The following is a 20,034-nucleotide window of genomic DNA, read 5'->3' as shown; positions in this document are numbered from 1 at the left end:
TTCGGGTCTGCTGAAGAAATAATCCCTTTGCATAATGAAAGTGCACAGACCAACCACTGAGCATTTTTTTGCACAATAGAAGGATAGAGTGGATTGTTATAATCTTCCAGCCTGACCTCCTGAATAAATTGGGCCATAAGACTTTTATGTATTCATCTTGTTTAGACTGGAGTATTTCCTTCAGAAAAGCATCCAGTTCAGATTTTAAAATGTCCAGTAAGGGGGAATTTATTACAATCCTTATTAAATCATTCCACTGGCAAATCACCTACACTGTTTAAGATGTGCCTGCTTGGAATCTAAATCACCTAGACTTAAATTTAATTGCATGGATCTCATTATACCTCTGCCAGCCAGACAAGAGAGCTGCTGTTATCAAATCTCTGCTTCACATACGGTCAAGCTGCTCCTTTATCTTCTCCTTAATAAACTTTGCTGGATCAGACTGCAAAGACAGGTTTTCAAATCTTGGAGTTCCTCTCTTAGACCTCCCTGACTAATAAACTTCCAGACCTGCATGTGATATTCCAGTAACCATTGTACTGAGGGTAATTACAGGTTGAACAATTTCCTATTTCTCTATTCAGAATGGAAAAAAAAAAAAAATCACCTTTATAATGTTGCACTGGGAGCTCTCTCTTAGTCCTTTTCTCAGTCACTGCTTCCCAAGATGGCCCTTCCTCACAGAAAAAGCACTTCCCTGTTTTGTTTCCAGCACCACAATTTTAGCTCTAACCATATTAAAACACATACTGTTTGGCTATACCCAGGGCAAAACGCAATCTCTATGTGGCTGTGAGGTAGCAGTAGGCCCAGCTGTACAGCCATATACACGTTTTATCTGGGAGCACACGTCACACTGTGCAGTGGAAAAGCTGCTCAGGGAAGCCATGCAAGGATGAAACCATGTCATCAAACCGTCCACGTTATCCCAAACACCCGCCTCTTTGGTATTCACCGTACTTTCAATCTTTGTGTAACCTCTGTTCATTATCATTATTATGTTTTCTACTTAACAACTCCTGAAATGTGAGAACCGAGGACTAAGAAACATCTTTGGACTCATGCAGCCACTTGCTGGCAGTAACCAAGCACACTCTGAGAGCAGCGCGCCAGCTGTTCTCCCAGTCTGTGCTGTGCTCGACTGTATTACATCAGCTCTCCCTTGATGAGATTGAAAGATGTAAATCTGCTGCACAAGAAAAAAGCAAGGAATACACCAAAAATTACTTGAGAAGCATGTCTTCTGTTTGCTGATCCCCCTCCAGGTCAGACCTGCAGCTCCCAGGGGCCCAGCAGCATGCTCGGGAGAAGAGAGTAGCTCCAGGGGAGCGAGGCAGGGGATCAGGAGGGAGCAGGGAAGGCAGCAGGCTTTCACATGTTATGGCTGTGGAAAACACACTTCTCCCAGTTCTCTCCCTAACGCTTTGGTGTAACCCCAGCAGAAGGGAAAGTTCAGAAGGTTGGAAATCAATCTGAGGAGTGTGAGTGTTAATTCATGACTGGAAACAGTATCTTATACAATTCTTGTATCTTATACAAGGCTTCCTAATTGGAATTTATTGTCCTGACAATGTTGTACTGATACAAGATGATTTGGAAACAGCTGCAAAGCATTTACTAAAGATAAAGCCAAAACAAATAATTAACTAAAGCATGAGCTCACCAAGCTTTGTCTTCACAATTACAATCTTTAAAATATAGGAGTCAACTGAAACACATTCCTGCAAATACAGGAAAATTTAGGCAGGGGGTGAGAGGAAGAATTTGGAAAGAAAATGAAGTATCTGCAGTACATACTGTGCTGGCATTTTTGTTAATTACTAAATCTCAACTTATTTCAGAGTTTCAAATGTGTTCTGATTAATGAACTAGCACAAAGAACTTAGTCGTGATGTATTTATGAAATAGCTAAATACTCAGTTGTCCCCTTTAATTAATGGTCAGTATATACTCACTGTTAAAGGTAAAGCTGCATTGCAGGTTAATATATTTATATATAGTTTTGTCTAGTAACATATCTTTAAAAAAGAAGAGAAAAAAGACTGAAATAGAAAACACAAGATTTATTGTCTTTAAACGTAAAGGAGGGATATATAAGATGGGCTTAAGAAGTAATCAGAAATTTCTGCAGATTAAAATGCCTGGAATATGAAAAGACTCTCACTCTCTACTACCATTTCATTTAGCTTTTATGCATATTCATTGTGTTGTAGATATCCACAACATAATTTTAGGGCCTGACAAATACTGTAACCTAAACCACTCATAAGTAATGGAAATCCTTCTGTGGAACAGAAATACAGCTCTAATATTTTTAATGTTTGGGTGGGGTTTTTAAGTGTTGATTCTGAGAGAAAATATTTAAAATATTTAAAATATTTAGACTTTCAAATAATTTCCAGCTTTTACATATATAGTCTTGGGAAAAAATAATAAAAATTGGGATATTCATATCTGTTGTTATTTCTTGTGAGGACAGGGAGGGTGGTTCATATCCATAGTAAACAGAGCAGCTGTGGCCTAGAAACGACCACATGAAAATGTACATCAGGACATATATCCTCCAGCAAAAAAGTCTCCATATCACAAGGAGGCTGCTCAATAGTTAAGCAACACTGTATTCAAGTATGCTGCTCTCCAGCCTTACTGGTGAGCATCCGTCAGAGGCAGGGCACCATTTTGGCCCTCCTGCTTTCCTCAGTGCCAGGGAGGGATAAAAGGAAACGCTCACCATGAGCATCAGTCATTTTTCCTGAGTATAATCTCACAGTCAGCACAAGAGAAGATGAGGTCCATTCACTTTAACTCTTCAGAGACATAAACCCCATTTTACCAGAGAAATGCATTGACTAATGACTATAAACAGAGGATCTGAATTTATTCAAGGTAAACTGCTGTTTAGCAGCTATGCCTGAATCAAGAGGTTCCTCTGAGAATCACTTGGCTGTTTTCCTTCTGATTTTTTATTTAGATTTGGATTGTTTTGTGTAGTACATCTGATCTTGTTTTATTTAAACAAGGCCAAGAACAAAGGCATAAAATAAACATCACAGATGTAGTTAGAAACATTCGATTCACATGTTCTGTTGAAAACAGTTGTAGTTATACTTCTGGGATACAGGAACAGGTATACACAAATGTAAGGCCCCAAAAGAAAAGTGCTATTACTTTTAAATCATGAGACTTACACCAGTTACATAAGAAGATCAAACAGGGAAAGACATTTCTCATAATAGAAAGAGCCACAAGGAAGCTTATGACTAGGTCAAGAAACAGCATTTTTGTTGTTTGATGTTATTTTTTAAACTGAAGATAATTCACCCATTAAAGAGCCTTACCTGTCAACATAGTAGATCCTTCATCTTCTGAAGCCCTTTATATCACTATCCACACATTTCAAAGACATGCTAAAAGTTCAGACACAAATTATGAGATGGATGCGGGAATTATCAGATCAGTACTAAGGTGTTATGCAAGAGGCTGGAATTGCCCAACTTTCAAAAGTGATTGAAAGTCATTTTATTGCTCTGACTGGATCCTTGATAGTATTTCTGTTATGCTGGCACCTTCAATGAACTGAATTGGAAAAATGGACAGTTTTTTCATTTCTTTTTTCTTTACATTTTGGCAAGCTCTCTGCTCTAATAAAAAACACACCTTTTTACACATATTTCTCTCTCAGAGGCTAATACAGATTACTCTGTATGGCAGTTCAATTCATCCAGCCATGTCATTACATTTGTATGCGGTTCACTTTCACACATTTGGCAGATTGTCCTTTTCCCAGACCATATTTTTCTAATTTTCCTTTGTGCTTTTGATGCTTCATATCTTTCTAATCTTTCTCCTATTTTCCTTTCCCTTTGTCAACGGTTTGGGTCCCAGCCTCTGGCTGTAGCATGTTCCCAAAGATGTTTCTCGGAAGATATCCTGATGTATTCCTGGGCTTTTGCCCACATAGTCTGCTTACATAGCTTTGTAACAAGAGCTGGGTATGAAAATATGTCCAAAAAAAAGAGAAAGAAAATAAAAATTTTAATAGTATTTCAACTCTAAATTGAAACAACCCCAAAATCTTATAAGGGAGACAATCACATATTCTACCAACTTTTGGGGTGTATTTGCCAGGGATATGACCAGCCTGCCTCTAGACTCTTTTCCATGATTATGATTAGGAAACTGAACCTTATTTTTCCACTTTGATTAAGTGCACATCTTAAGTCATTAGGCTTTCTACGTAGATTGAGCTATTCTGGTTTTTACAAGTAATAAAATATTGGTTTCATCAGCTTGACTGTGCACCTTGCAAAGTGATTGGCTGTTCTCTAGCTGAAGGAGTGCATAATTCCCTGTATAAACAGAATACCTTCAACTATCAAACTGAATTAAATGATTTTAGAAAAAGTTTTGATTTTGACATATCAGATTTTTTCAACTTAAAAAACCAAAAGGTCTATCAGACCAGATTTATCAAAAGAATAGATCTAGCTTACCTGTAACCTTCTCAACCATTATCATTTCAGATAGGGTGTACTGCAGCACTTAAGCATGTTTCACATATCTTTCTAAATAGGTATTGCCACTTAAGATTATGGGGAATTTCACTTACAGTACACATAAGTTATCTGCATGCATTTTATATATTTTGCTGCCTTCACATTTATAATCCATCTATAATTATTTTTTTGCTATTTCTAGCAATATATTAATAATTTGGCAGTAAAAATTCATGTTTTTCCTGCATAGAATAAAAGCGGCTTTGCCTCTGATTCACTCTGATTGCCTCTGTGAGACTGTTAGTAGGCCATTTACTCCATCAATGCCTCAGCTGCATGATGTGTAGAATAATGATAGCATATACCAAGATTTACTACAGAAAAAGACTAAGATTTAATAGAGAAAACATTTTAGAGGGCAAATTGTATGAAGTATGAATTTACATAACTCTGTGTTAAATTATGCTTTTGTATACAGCATGTAAAATATTTGATTCGTACTGCATTCATTCAATGATAAGAGACATGAATGAGAAAGCATTCCTCACCACAACAAAAAAAATGGTTTTTTGAACTTGAGTTGAAAAATACTGCTCCTCTAGTGCCATGAGACATTGCTAGAGAGCAGTCTGCTCCAGAAAAAAAAACAAAAAAACAAACAAACAAACAAACAAACAAAAAAAAAAAAAACCCACAAAACAAACCAAACACAAAGAAGACAGGGAGTACCTCAGTCTTTCCTGCATCCTCCATCTGCAGGCACTCTCCATAGCCCTGCCCTCCTCAGGAGCAAGTGCAAGGTGTGCAAGTTGGTCAGGCCAGTGGCACAAGGTGCCACCTCATCTCCCGGAGGTCCCCATCACCACCACGGCACTGAGGCGGTCAATCCCCAGGCTCACAGCGTGTCTTTTCACATCAACTGCTCCTTAGCTGCCTCATCCCTGTTTGCACACCTGATGTACAGCTTGCTCGTGCTAGTGAATAGTAAGCAGGACACAAGCCTCCTCTCTACCATCCCACAACCTGACTGCCTTCCCAGCTGGCTTTCACTTCCCAGACGCAATAGACTCACTGCATGGTCCTTTGTCCTGTGCCATGCTCCAAGTAGGAATCCTAGGCAGAAGCCCCACACAGATGCAAAAGCCCAACATTCACCCTGGTTTTGCCACATTAACATTTTCACTCAAAAACATCAAGGAGAACCAAATACATTAAATATTTTTATCAGAAGCTGGCCCTCCTTGCCACTACTCTAAGATCCTTGCAAGAGAGACTGCTTGATTTGACCAAAGCATAGGAGTCACTGAAAAACTTCTGAATGCTGCGGTACATATACCCCACCTGCATGACAGCATCTCTCAGGAGCTCTGAACAAGACCTTATAATGCTACCTCATGATTTTGAGGCCATGTGAAAGCTGAAACCATGCCATTTGGGAGTTTGCTTGTCAAACAAATAAGAAAGTACTCCAAAAGATCTCTACTGTGCAGATCAACCTAGTATAAAGACTTGAGATTTCTTTTTTCCCCCCTCCAGAAAAACAGATGTTACTGGTTTTTCAGTTTCATCAGCCTTATTTAAAATAGATTCAGGCAAAGAGGTAGAAAAGTTTTACTCTTGGGAGCATGAACTCTTAAAGAAATGCATAAACTCATGAAGAAACTAGAAGCAGGACTGGTATCTCCAGGAAAGGCAAGTGCAAAAAAGAAAGAAAAGTGCAAATCAGGACACTGGAAGACACAGATGCCTCTTGCATTGAGACTAAAGCTCACAGGAACATTCATACAGTGCCATACCTTATTTTAGCCATTTTTGTACTTTGCCATACAGGCTTCTTGAAAAAAAGACCTTCTTTTTAATTATTATTTATTTGCTTTTAATAATGTTGTTTTACTCCTCTGCTCTGCCTGGAAGCAGAGCTGTAAAAACAAACAAACAAAAAAAGACACTTAAAAAAGAGAGGTGAGATACCAGATAGAGGTTAAAATAAATGAGGCCCAGCTACCTCAGTGGAGATATTAGCCAAGTGATAACTGCAGATCAGCTCTAATGAGCTGAGACTTTTTTCCTGCAGGGTATGAGTTACTCCCTGAGTCAAAGGAATATTTTTAAGTGGCAAATAAAATGCCACAGAGGAATTAATTGTTGCATTGTTAACTACTGATTACTCATACATATCACAATATGTGGCTGAGTGATGTCATCTTTTAAACTCCCATCCCACATGAATATAATGAGGAGATAATTACAAGAAGCTGGCTGGAAGTAATCTGAGGGAAGAGGCACGAAGCAGAAACTGATGAAAAGGTTATTTTAATCTTGACAGAGAACAAAATATCATTCCACATTTTCCAGAAGAAACTATCTTACCTGCATCTCCATGAACTCTGACAAAGCAGAGCTCATTTCTTTGTTCCCATATGTTTGTAAGCAAATGTAACACTTTTTTTTTTTGTTCCTTGTAAATCTTACTGACTAAGAGTTGATCATACAGAACTGAGGAAAAACAGTTTAGGGGAAAAACCACTCAGGGTGAACGCTGATCCAAGTCATGCAGCTTGCTCTGTCCAACATGTTCTGTGAGACACCAGCAAAATGTTGAAAATCCTCCTTCCCTGAGGCATTTGGAAAAACTCTACCGTTAATCTCTAATTTTTAGTTCCCAAATTATTGTATTATGCTTTTGTCTATACATAGCTAGTCTTGCTTTAGATTATATGCTCTCAGGATTTGAGAGCAGATTTATGTACTGCCTCAGACAGTGGAAACCTGATATGAAAATCCAGGTTTACTACACTACAAACAATAGAGAAAAATTCTTTTGCCAGAAAAAGTAAATACATTCCTGTTTCATAAATTGATTTTTTTTTCTTACTTAATCCTGTCATCAATCATCACCCCCTTATAAATAATTCATGATGATGGGCTGTAGGAAATAAACTGCTCAAATTCAAAAAAATCTACATTGTCTGTCCACCTAAATGTATCACAGGACCTGTTTTCTATCTGCACAGTGACAGTATCATGTATAAATAATTTCAGTTTGCTTTTTAATGCTTTTGAGCCAGTTGCCATGGATTCTAAAGTACTTCCTGTGATGATTTTTGAGGGTAATGTTTTGAGAACTATTTATGACAAATGAGGATCTCTTACAAAAATTCAACACTCCAGTCAAGCTTAATTTATTGATAATTTTTTCTACATGATGAGATTTAAGAAGATAATTTCAGAAGATGCATAAAGAAACACTACGAAATCCTGATTAATTATAATAAACAAATTTCTGTTACCCACCTCCATTTCTATGTAAACTAGCAAACACCAATTTGGCAAACAGGAAAGCCAAGGGATCTTGGATGTGAGATCATGGGAGAAGGAGGGGCACTGGGGAGAAAGAAGATTGCAATCCTGCTATCAAGTTCACAGTCCAAATGGTTCAAGGGTATTCATTATTTTATTTATTCATTTATTCAAGCGTTCTCAGTAACAGAAGATTCAATTCTTTCTGCAGTAAAACAATTCAATAAAAGGAGTTTAGTGCTAAGAATAAAATAGCAGAATTACGCATATATCACTACCTGACTCACAGTAATCCTAGCTGGCTTTTTGGCTATTAGGACTTTTTACTTATCCTGGATATGGGAATGAAGATTTAATAAAACTTCCAAAACTCCTACTTGCCTTAGAACTGGAGCAGATAGTATAGCAGGATGGAAATTATTACTTTTTTAAATCAGCCAACTTCCATGCTCCAATATTGAGATGACTTTTGCTGTTGCGTTTGTTATGGTAGAAATATTAACAGATAGTAGGCAGTCTATCATTTGCACACAAGGAACACCATCTGTAAAAATAGTGTGATAAGACCATTCTTTCAGACTCATTGGCAGGAACAGCGAGGCCCCAAATACAAGATACGGCTGGAAAGAATAAAAAAATGAGCTGTAATGCAAAGTCTGACAAAAGCTAAACTGGGTGGAATAAGCGACCCCCTTATTGTTCAGAGTTGTTTGGCAAGCTTAGAGGCACAAAGGAGAAGAATGAAAGCTGTAAGCAAATGAAACTGTCAAGGGCGTGATTCTGACACGGAGCAAAGATGAACAAAATAAAGCATGTTGGAGAAAGCACTTTGGAAACAATGAGCAAAGCAACTACCCCCCACCCTCAACCATTGAAACAAACCAGGAATTTACACACTTCACTCATGCCATCACCATTTCTTTTCAAAATAATGCAGCAAAGCTGTAAATACGCATTCAGGCCCTTCTACGAACATTAACCAACTTCTTACTAAAACCAGCACTGACTACAGGCTTGTTCATCAAGCTTATAAAGCCATATTTTCATGCAATGAAAACTGTCGTCATTAAGAAATACTGCAAAGTGGTCAGGCTGATTATCACACATTCCACCTGCAAGTAATAAAGCAGTATGCCTGCAACTCTACTCTCACATTTCCAAATGCCATATAAATAAGACATAATAATCATTTGCAACAAATCTTGAAAAATATTCTCTTCCCTATAAATACTATTGAGACAGGCTATTTTCTTGCATATGTATTAATGCATTTAATTGAAAACCCAAGGCAGCTGTTACACTGCTATTCATTTTATTATAGCCATAAAAATAATGGATGTTCAACACAGAGCTGAATACAGATTACAGCCAAAGCTGTTTAGTAATTCCTTTTCCCCTGATCATTCAAGAGACTAACCACAAATCTGAAAGGCCAGAAATACAAGGGAAGAGAATATTGTAGTGAGTTTAGTAGGGTACAAAACTGAGACATTTTTGTGTTTACTAAGGAATAGAAATCTAGACTACGGAGAAAATAGCGTTCCAAGCAGTGTGCAGCATAACCAATGGATGCTGCGTTGTCTACACCCTTTCTTCATACAATCATAGCTAGAAGCTAAGCAGAACTTAGCTCTTCCCCCTCATATGACCTGGGCAATTCAGTGCCTACACCTGAATATTGCTGAAGACCAGAACTTCTCCTAGCTGTTCCCAGGGATAGGATGAAACCATGGCAGACTCCTCCTCTGCCTTCAAAAGTTGTAGTGCTGTCTTTAAGCATAGGTCCAGCACAGCAAAATTACTGTAGTACACCAAATCCATACAAAAATCAGGATTGGCTGCTAACACTGAAGGAAAAGTCAATAGGCCCAGTAGCTACTGATGGAAATGATTCATCCCAAGCTCCTGCAGAAGTAGCAAGCTCAACACTCCAGAAACATATCCTTCCCTTCCTTGACACTGCTCCCATTCTGGCACACAATAGAAAAGCCTTGACTTAAACATCTCCTTCCATACCTTTGGAGCACCAAAATCACCTACCCTGGTGAGAGACCTCGTGGACTTTAGCACTGCACTTCAAAAATGAAAGTTCCTTCACTCCAGTCTTAAGCAACACTATAATCCTACCTACTTTTTCCAAATCTGTCCACATTTAAATGAGCCTGGGAAAGTTCAAAACACCTGGTAATTTAACACAGCCAAAGCAATTCTTGGGACTGGAAGGAACATACTGGGGGATCACATCTGGTTTGCTGGTACTCCAGCAACTATATCATATAGCCCTGCCGTAAAACTGAGCTGGTTTTCGTACCCATACTCTTCCGTTGTGCTGTTCCATTTGTGGTTAGAAATCCTCCTCAGTGTTTCCAGACTGAATGCAGTTCATGGCCACACAATATGCACCTCTAGTTCTGGCAATGCAGTTGTTTAGCTTGAAGAACCCTTCCCTCCAAGATTTTCTACATACTAACACACTACACTATTTTTACTGTTCCAAAGAATGCAGGTTCTTCAGTTTGATTCTTGTGATCACCTCATTCGGCCTTTTTTCTAAACTTGTCCAATGTTTAAACAAATGGGGAAAGCCCATACTGAGCACATTGTTGCAAATAAAAATCTTACCATTAACCTGAATAACAACATTACCTTCCAGCTTCTCCTGGATTTCCTCCCTGTGATGCACACCCCAGTCATTTTTTTTCCTCAGACGCAGCCCTCTGGTGGATTACAGTCATTGTATGAATGACTTAAGTGCAACAAGGTATTTTTCATCCATCATCTCAAATGAAGAACTCTCAGTTACTGGTCCCTGAATTTATGACCTTTCATTTTAAACAATTAAAATTCTATTAGTCAAGTTTTAAAGGCCATCTTCTTGGACAATATTCCACTATTCTTTTTAGTCCTGTCATCTTTCCCAGTTTGTGTCATCAGCAACCTCATTAACCTAAACTTATTCTTTGTACCATGATTTTTTTTTTTTTTTTCTTCAAAAGAATTAAATCAGTCCCAAGATCAATTCTTGAGAAAGTCTTCTGGTAAACTCTCTAGCTCAATAGTTTGACGATTAGCACAACTCAACAGAATAGTTGTTTCCCTCTCAGGCAATGCTTTAACTGCCTTAGATTTTATGGATCAAACCACAAATCTGAACTGTGTTTCATGAATCTTTCCTTAGTGACAATTCACTCCAGCTAAGAACCTTGCCAAGAAAGTTGCACATTCAGCAGATAGTACACAGTTCACTATGTTTGAACAGATAAGTAACATTAAACTTATATTCACTTATCTGTGATATTGAAAGGTAAGTATTACCTTATTCTTTACCAAATGAGAAAGCATTTGTACTGGTATCATGCTTATCTAGAACTTCACCTCAATTCACAATGCTTCTGGTCCTGGAAAGAGGTTATTCTTATAACTTCATAACATTTGTTTTGACGGTAGTTGGTCCCTTTCTAACCTGGTTCACTTTATAGATAATGAAAACATATCAACCATGAAACAACATTCTGTTTTCTTAACATAGAAAGGACAGGGTCAACCTCTACTTTTGTAGTATTACAGTGAGAACTTGTTCAGTGCCAAGATTCTTCATGCTAATTAGAAACATCCGTTGGACACTGCAGGTATTCTTATCAACAGAGCTGAAATTTACGTCACTCTGTTGATCAGTTTCTGTATCTGATAATTACAAATTTAGCTTACCTAGAGCTACTGCAGAAAAGGCTTACTGGTTTCAAAACTTAAGCTCAGCAATTAAAATTATCACTAAAAATACTCACTGGAAACAAAATCCACGTTGAAAATAAGGATGTTTCAAAAAGATGCGTGGAGGGTTTTGGTAGAGATTCCAATATTATGAATGCCTGGAGAATATGACTTGCAATGGATTTACCATGCTTGCTTTCCCGTTTCAAGCCAGAGAGAGTTTATAGGTATGAAGTACAAATTGGTGCCTTTACTGGAAGAGTTGTCAAGTGAAAGAATTAGACAAATAGTTGTTAGATCATCTGTGTTACAAGCACAACTTGTAACCGTAAGTCTGTCATTAAAAGTTTTTTCCACTAAACTAAAAGTTTTCCCCCCTGGCTTTTCACCATTCTGTAAACTTATTTCCTTATTAAAAAGACAAAGAAAAAGATTTGGGAATACTCAATAAAACAATTTTTTTAGTAAGCAGAAACTTGCATTCTTAGATGTTGCCAAGTATTGTGGTGCAATATGTTTCTCCAATTAGAGCTCATTTGAAATTCAAGTATCTTATTTCTTTTATGTAGTTAATTAATGTAGTTCATGTTCCAAAAAGAAACATTAATAATAAAATATTTAACTGTTCATCCCAAAAGAAGCAGGAAAAGCCAAATCAATATAAAGCATAATTAGTAATAAAAATTTGAATATTATATTGAATCTTGTTTTCAATCTCTCTGTGAAAAATTTCAGACATGCAATGGCTAGAGAAACACAACAGAAAAGCTTTGGGGATCGTTGTCTGTAACCTTTAGGTTCAGACAAACCTATTTCACTCCAAAGAAAATAAAATTACAGTTAATTTCCAAAATAAAACACCCAGGCTTACAAAACTCATTGCCCATTAATTTATATGCTACATTCACGAGCCCACACTCCTAGTATACATTAACAGGGTAGGATAGTGGGTGCACCTTGGCAAGCACAAGGAACCATAGAAGCAGGTCTGCTGAGCAAAACTGCTGGGGCCAAGGACCCTACATCCACACTAATCCTGTGTCAGGGATTTGCTCTGAACTAGTTCTAGTCTGACCCATAAGACTCAACCTCCCCTTAGGAGCTGGAAAGGTTAGAAACTACACTATCCAGCCAGTGCTCTCCCATCTGTACTCCTTCATTTATACCCCACCCAGCCTGGTGGGTATGTTAGGAAACTGGCGAGAAGGAAGATAGGACCAGTTCCTTACATGTACCAACAATTATTCTCATAACTGCAATGGCATAGCACTTGATCCTATGCAAAGAAGCTCAATTCCCTTTTGTGATCCAATACCCTGCCTTGCTGTGAAATCCTCTGCTTTGCACACAGTTTTATGTATAAATTTCCAGAGACCACACTCAGCAAATACAACTACGACAGAAAGATTAAAGTAAGTGAAACAAAGATTTGGGGAGGTTTGGATTTATTCCCATTGTCAGCCAAGTTCACCTGAGCTCTTGGAAAACTTCTACCTTATGCCACAAGCTGGGGTTACCCTTTGAGTTTTTTAATATCAGTTACTCTTTTTTCCACAGTGATGATTTCCTAATAATTTACAAAGCATTCTTACTACATGGTGACTGTTTTGGCATGATTTTCAGACAAAAGGTCTAACTAGTATCATCTTCCCTGTTACTCTTCAGCATCCTACATACTGGTCACTGCAGCAGAAGTACTGCAGTAATGACTAAAAAGTGGAACTGTCAGATACCCTTTAATTTCAGAGAAAAAGTAGACATTTATTTCTCCTTGATTTTTACCTCTTTCAAACACTATATAGTAAAAATAAGTTTACAGCAACTTGAAAATCTGTGTTAGTTCTCAGGGAACTGGGAGAACCCCACAGACTAATGATTCAGATACAAACCCAACAGTCTCATATTTCTGAAAGAGCTCTGACATGGCAATAGAGATTTAGGTAAGGACTGACATTATTTAAAGAAAACTGTAAAAGGTGTTCACAACCTTCTGTTTACAAGCAGCAAGAGTTGAGAGACAGGGCAGCCTAAATACTTCAGGGGGTTGGTTCTGTTCAATATACAGACCTTGTGTTGTTCTATTTAAAGCCAGTTTCGATAAAAAAAAGGGATATGTTTTCCCTACATTTATGCTGTCTCAATCTTTTCCTTCTTTCTAGTTGTCATTCCCTGAATCTCACACACTGAATATATCTTCTCTGAGGATAAAGTCTGTATTACAGCTGCGTACTTCTTAATGAAAGACTGTTGCTATTTACAAGTATCTTCCACAAATGCTGAGGATTTTCCCCATCTTTGACTTCCAAGCCTGTCAATTTGTAAGGCAAAATGCCTTACAAATGTAGGGAGTCAGAGAACTGGAAAAGAAAACAATACTGAATATAAATTTCAGATTAAGCTCTTATTTCTAGAGTTGACTTCTTAAATTCATGGCAAACATGCATTTGATTTCAAAAGGGCAAACAGTCAACACCCCGACTTCTAATTGTTCTAAAAGATCTCCTGGCAGAAAGTAATATATCATTTTCCTACAATACTCAGAGTTTGGAACAGAAATTCTCAGAGCTGTTTTCATGAACAACAATATGTCACTTGAAAAGTAGCAGAAGTTCACATTAAAAAGCAGGGAAAAAATAATCTACAATTTTATTTTTTGTCATCACAGACAGCACTTTAAAAACTTTATACCCTGCTTTACATCTTGCCTGATAACTTTTTGTTAAAATATTTTAAAGATAGCTTAACTTTAATATTTCACCCTCAAATACAAACCCCAAGATTTTCAAAGCTTTATATTACGTTTATCTAAAAAAATAATAAAAAGAAAATAGACAAATTGTGAATGAAATCATATACAGAAGAATATATCCATTATTCAAATCAAGGTGCAAATCTGAATAGCAGATGAGATTTTCCCAAATACTCTGATTATATTAATAGCTATTTGAATAACAACTGTATTATGAATAGGGTTACACAAAATCAAATTTAACTGAAGCAACATCTGGCACACTAGAGGCATTGCAGAAGACATATCTGTAATTTGCAAAATTAGTTCCTTTAAAAGTGTAAAATATTCATCACTCATCATATTTTTAAGATTATGAGCTCAGAACTTGAACACCAGATTTCATTAAATCCCCTTGTTGCATCTAAAGACTATTGCTTATGGAGAAAAATAGTGGTGTATTTTTCATCATCTTCAATTTAGCAGTAAGTCTGGAAGTAAAGGCACAAACAATTGCATATATCTGCCTGCAAATTGTGCACCAAATTATAAGAATAAGGAATCAGTTACTTTTAGAACAGCATTCAGGCTGAGTTACTACCTTCTCTCATTCCACCTCCAATTAGAGAGGACTATTCACCGGCATTCACCTCCACCTGCAACACACGCTAGCAAGAAGTTTATAGTCCTACTCTGATCAGCACTTATATTAATTAGAACTAGTACTTCAAATGCATTTGGGAGATTTTTGTAGTTAATGACATTTTCACCCTACAAAGCATGCAAAGGCTTTAGTGTCATTACTGACTAGGTTTTAAAGGGATCTGCAGGCTGTATTTCATTAGTAAAACAACATTAATTTACTAGATTAATCCCACTACACAAGTATTTATCATACTTTATAAGGTGGTGCAATTTGCATGTGACAGTTTATTCATGCATAGCTGGAAAATGCAAATAATCTACTAAATTGGGTAGTGGTACCATTATGTCTTATGTGCTGGAAATAGCATATGTATAAATGAGAACTCAGAAAAATTATTAAGACATATCAACATACTTTATTGCAGTAAATGCTAGTAAAATTACATCACTATTTAAATCTTAGTTGTGAAATAAACTCCACATTGATAGGCCACTATGACAAGAGACAGCTTTATGCAGAATTAGAGCTCTGGAGATTATTTTTATCTTGCTATTTTATCAGTGTGAGACAAATTATCCTCCAAGGATAAACTAATTGAACAACATTAATATCTCAAAATAAAGTGAACAACCTTTCATGTGTTTTGGCTATCTGCTACAGGTAACATTTCATATATTATTTTATATACAGCTACTCCATAGTACTTTTTTTTTTTTCCCTGTTTAAGCAGTAATTCTTAACTTTAATGTTAGTAACCAACATGCCACTGATTATAAAATCAATTCGTGTACAGAAGCATTTCCACAAAGTTTGACATTTGAGTTTGATATAAAACAATTTAAAATGAACAGGGAATTCTTGACTTTTAATTTTTCCTTTTCACCTAAAAGGAGTTTAAAGAATAAATTCTATGGCCCACAATACTTGAACTCTTCATTACCAAGAGTACATTAGTTAAAGTAGCCCTGTGCAAGACAGAGTGTGCTCAACTGCAACAGAAGATTGTGTGCAAAAATTTGCAATTATTAAATACGGAGAAACACTATCCAATTTGTACTCTCTGCCCTAAAATTACACTCCTTTTTCAAAATAACACATCCTCATGACCCTAACTGAGCAATGGGATGTATAAAATTTAACCACGTTCTTACAAAGTTTCTTTTATTTTCAAGTTTTACTAGAATTCAGATTTTCTTGTAAGATTGTGTATTTTTACTTCTCGTAACTTGAAAATAGCCTAAAGTTTTGTATCTCTATGTATTCTGACACATAGAAATTAAAAATGATCACACCTGTTTGAAGATAATAGATTTCATCCCACACTGGTGATATGAGACACTAGTACAATTAAGAGAAATTCTGACACCTTTGAACTTCTTAAATACAATGAAATGTATGACCTCCACGCTGCTCTGTACTACTCATTTCATAAAATGAAATATTTATATTATGTAAAAGCTTGTCCTTAAATCAAAGATGTAAGAGCAAAATATTCACAACAGCATTTATAAAATTGACATTATCCCCATTGAAAGACCACTGAACAGTATAAATAAGACTTCATGCAATATTTCATAACTAGAAAAAAAAAAATCATTTATTGTAACATGTGCAAAAGACTGAAGTGGAGTTTAGGAGCCTTCTTAAATAACAAGTAAGGAGAATAAGGACCTGTTATCTCAGCGTCATGGTTTTAGACCAAAAAATTCATTGACATAGAACGTGTAAAATTATTGGCATAGTCTTTATTTTTAGAAGAGAGCTCTCCAAGACAGTAAAAGACATTTTCCTCAGAAGAAAAGTAAATAGGTAGTGATTAAGAAAAAACTTTTGTAATACCTATTATTTTACATGCTGATGCAAAGAACACCTTCCCAGGTCAGGCCCCACATTCTTGTTAAATTTCATTTTCAAGGACACTCATGATGTGTTATTTGGCTATAATAATCACTTGTAAGTAGCTTTTTCTAAACAAAGAGCAAATACCTGTCTTGATTAAAACCAAGCACAGTAAAAACTGATAAAGAATCTAGTTATGAGCAAAACCAGAAATTACTGCATTGCTTTTCACTAAATACAAAGTGAACAGGAGGATAAAGGCAGCCATAGCAGATGTATTAAAACTTTTAATAATCTGAGATTTATTAGTAAAATATTATCAGTTAAAATAAATGTTTATGTACAATATAATTGCAAATCCTAACGTCTAAAATTTGTTTAATGTATTTTTCAGGGTTTAGGCATGCATTTTCATCCAAACTGTGATTGTTTGTAACTTTACAATAATATCTTCCAGGTTTGAACACCAGTGTCTCTCCTATGTTGCCATGTTGAAAAAAGCAGACAAGAGGGGAAACTCTAGGATCTCAGCAAATCATTTAGCATATGCAAAAATCAAATAAGCACTTAGTCATACACTATAGTCTCCAGTGCCAGATCACAGATATTATACAAATATATGAATAGCAATCAAAATTAACACTTCTTTCTTCTTGTGCAGTTCCTATTGCAATAAGATGGCATCTGAATAAAAGCAGCAGATCCTGGTTTAAGCATTTCTACTACTACTCCTCTCAGTAATACCCAGACAGCATGTATGAGTCAAATGAAAGCAAGCCTTTTTAATTCAAAGATCTTAGTTCTCATGTTTCAGAGGAATATATTTTTTTTCCTGAACTCAGGTTCTTCAGAAATAGGGTAGCTTCTTTCCAGCTCTGTCTACAGTAAAGACTATACCCAGACCAAACTGTAAGAAAACCTAAGGTTTTATGTTTTCCACAGCAGTTTGTGTATGTGAACACATAAGGACAACAGAAGACCACAGGACTGCAGTCTGTAGCTAGGTAGTTTTTCAACAAGTTTATAAAATCTTTCTACAAGAAGAGATAAAATAATCCAGACTCTTTGTTGCATATGTCTAACATTCCTCAGAATATTGATAAAGTGTACTGACAATTTAAAAAATCCTAATTTTCATAAAATGTCTGTATAAATATATCTCCTCAGTGATTTCTACATTTAAATTAAATGTTTGTTTTAAATGTGCAGTTGTCAGAACTTTGGGTTTATCTTCATATTTCTATTACAAACCTTTCTTTGCAAAAGAAAGTCTCAGATAAGAATACTTATACAGAGCACCCTGGATTCATATCAGTAAAAGTATTAACATGCAAATCATTTTCTATTTTCAAATAGGTATTGATAAACTGCACAGTTCTCATTCCAGCCGTCCTTGCTTAGCATCACCTATTGCTCCCCACACATCAAAGACAAACTCATCCGGAAATGCAAAGTCTCCGAGAGTTTCATCCAATGCCACTGCAAATTCATCTGGGTTTTTCTTGTCTCTTCCAGCTTCCACCATTGTTGCAGCTAAAAAGTAACAAAATAATGCAATTATCATGAAAGTGACAGCTACTATATATGGCCAAGATAGTTTTTTAATGTCTATTTTCAAAACCAGGTAATGTCATCTTAGGGAGGTTTAAAGCTTACCTACTAAAATTCGGATTCAATAGGAATTACATGCTTAAATCCCCCCATACTAGCCACATTCTGCTCTGTTAAACAGGAGCGCTTCCTTGGAGCACTCATTACATATTCTTCTGTTTGTTTGGCAGAGGTTTAATTTTTAATTCAACAAACCTTCATTCTAATCTTATTAAATTATAGTCTGTATTCATTACTGAAGGCACATGAAGCATGGATCTAAAACCAAGGTTAAGCACCACTCTTCTGCAGTAACAAAATCCATGCCAGTTCATCATCAACTTCAGTGAGTTTGATATGAGCTTGCTGATCTAAATCAGAAGATCAAAAGACAAACCTGGGTGTTTCTCTCCTCTAAAGAAAGAAGAAAAGTTCTCAATAAATCAGAGTTTAAACTGGTCAAGTTTTTCACAGAAAGCCAACCAGGGTTTGAACATGGAAAACAGCATACAGTCAGCATAATAGATACACACAACCAAGCTAGTATGGGTTTGCTAGCAACAACCCATGTTTTAGGAGTTTAAATGTTGAGCATGACCTGCATTTAGAAAGGAGTAATGATAAATGGGCCTAGAGAAAACACTTGAATACCCTACCTCAGGAAACAAGAATTCAAATAGTAGGCTCAACTAATGCGTTCTGTGAAATACAGAGAAAATGAAAATCTAGTTTGTTAGGTACTGGACACAGTATACTTGCAATTGCCTGAAAGAAGTTGTGCTCTCAAGAAACTACCACATGACCTCAATCAGATTTGCTAAATTTTCCATCTTAATTTTATTTAATTTAAGCTTAATTTTTTAACCCTAAACCCACCTCCGGTCAGTAAAGAGACTGAGGCATTTATTGTGAGCCATATTATTCTTCTGCTTGGTTCTACATTTTTTTCCATACCATCCAAACTAAAGAGTAACTAATTTCAGTGCATGAGTTTGCTTCAGTAATTATTACCTCCAGCTCTGAAAAGCAAATCTTTAATTTCCAGCACCCCCAAGGCTGAGTAGGTTTGTGCTTATGCAACTAAGAAGTGAAAAAGATCAGTTATTCCTGGAAGCCTCAGCCAGGTGGTTCAAACTGTGCAAAAGCAAGGGAAAGGCCTTGTTGCTGTGCATGATAAACTGGAGCCACCAAAGACTAGGAACATCTTGGTATCCAGGAAGTTAAAGCAGAGAGGTCTGTTACGACAGAAGTTGACTGTGATATCTTGTATACCCATGCTGTCCAGCATTTGCTCTTAACACTGGGTATCAGAATTTATCCAGTTTTAGACTTTAGTTTGGAAATGGCTACACTACACTGGGGTTGCTGCTTAGGACTCCGTTCTTAGCTACTGTGCTCATCCCTCACCTTTAGCTGCTGCACAGTTTCTCAGATTCTGGGACAAATTACATGTCTATCACAAGCAACTATGGATGCTGGCAAGCCAGGGACATTAGAGCAAAAGAAAACTCTGAGGGCTCAAACCTCTCTCAGTCATGACACCTGCACCTCCCTGAAGGACAAAGTGTGTCAGCACAGGAGTATCTCCTGGTTAAGCTAGGCAAGAAAAATTACTGGCAGCAGACTATCATGGTTTTAGGGATGCAGAAGATGCTGTAAAACAGACTCGGCACAGACAGCACTGCTGAGTGCAGTTTGTTTTCTGAGCTGCGTATCTGCTC

General features: G+C 36.7%; 1 protein-coding gene across 2 annotated transcripts in view; it reads right to left on the bottom strand.

The window, feature by feature from the left end:
* GIPC2 (GIPC PDZ domain containing family member 2) overlaps positions 1–20,034 on the bottom strand; it is a 94,227-nt gene that overhangs the window by 48,914 nt on the left and 25,279 nt on the right. Inside the window, exon 6 of one of the 2 annotated variants that reach the window (XM_074908160.1) lies at positions 16,562–18,256. The exons of the other annotated variant lie outside the window; for it this stretch is intronic. Within the exon in view, the coding sequence (XP_074764261.1) occupies positions 18,102–18,256 (155 nt within the window). The 3' untranslated portion in view covers positions 16,562–18,101. Of the gene's footprint in view, positions 1–16,561; positions 18,257–20,034 lie in introns of those variants that run through there. 2 annotated transcript variants of the gene reach the window in all.

This window comes from Athene noctua, chromosome 5 (genome assembly GCF_965140245.1).
Source record: "Athene noctua chromosome 5, bAthNoc1.hap1.1, whole genome shotgun sequence".
Classification (NCBI taxonomy): domain Eukaryota; kingdom Metazoa; phylum Chordata; class Aves; order Strigiformes; family Strigidae; genus Athene; species Athene noctua.
The sequence above is the reverse complement of the archived record's forward strand: the minus strand, read 5'-3'. Positions and strand labels throughout refer to the sequence as shown.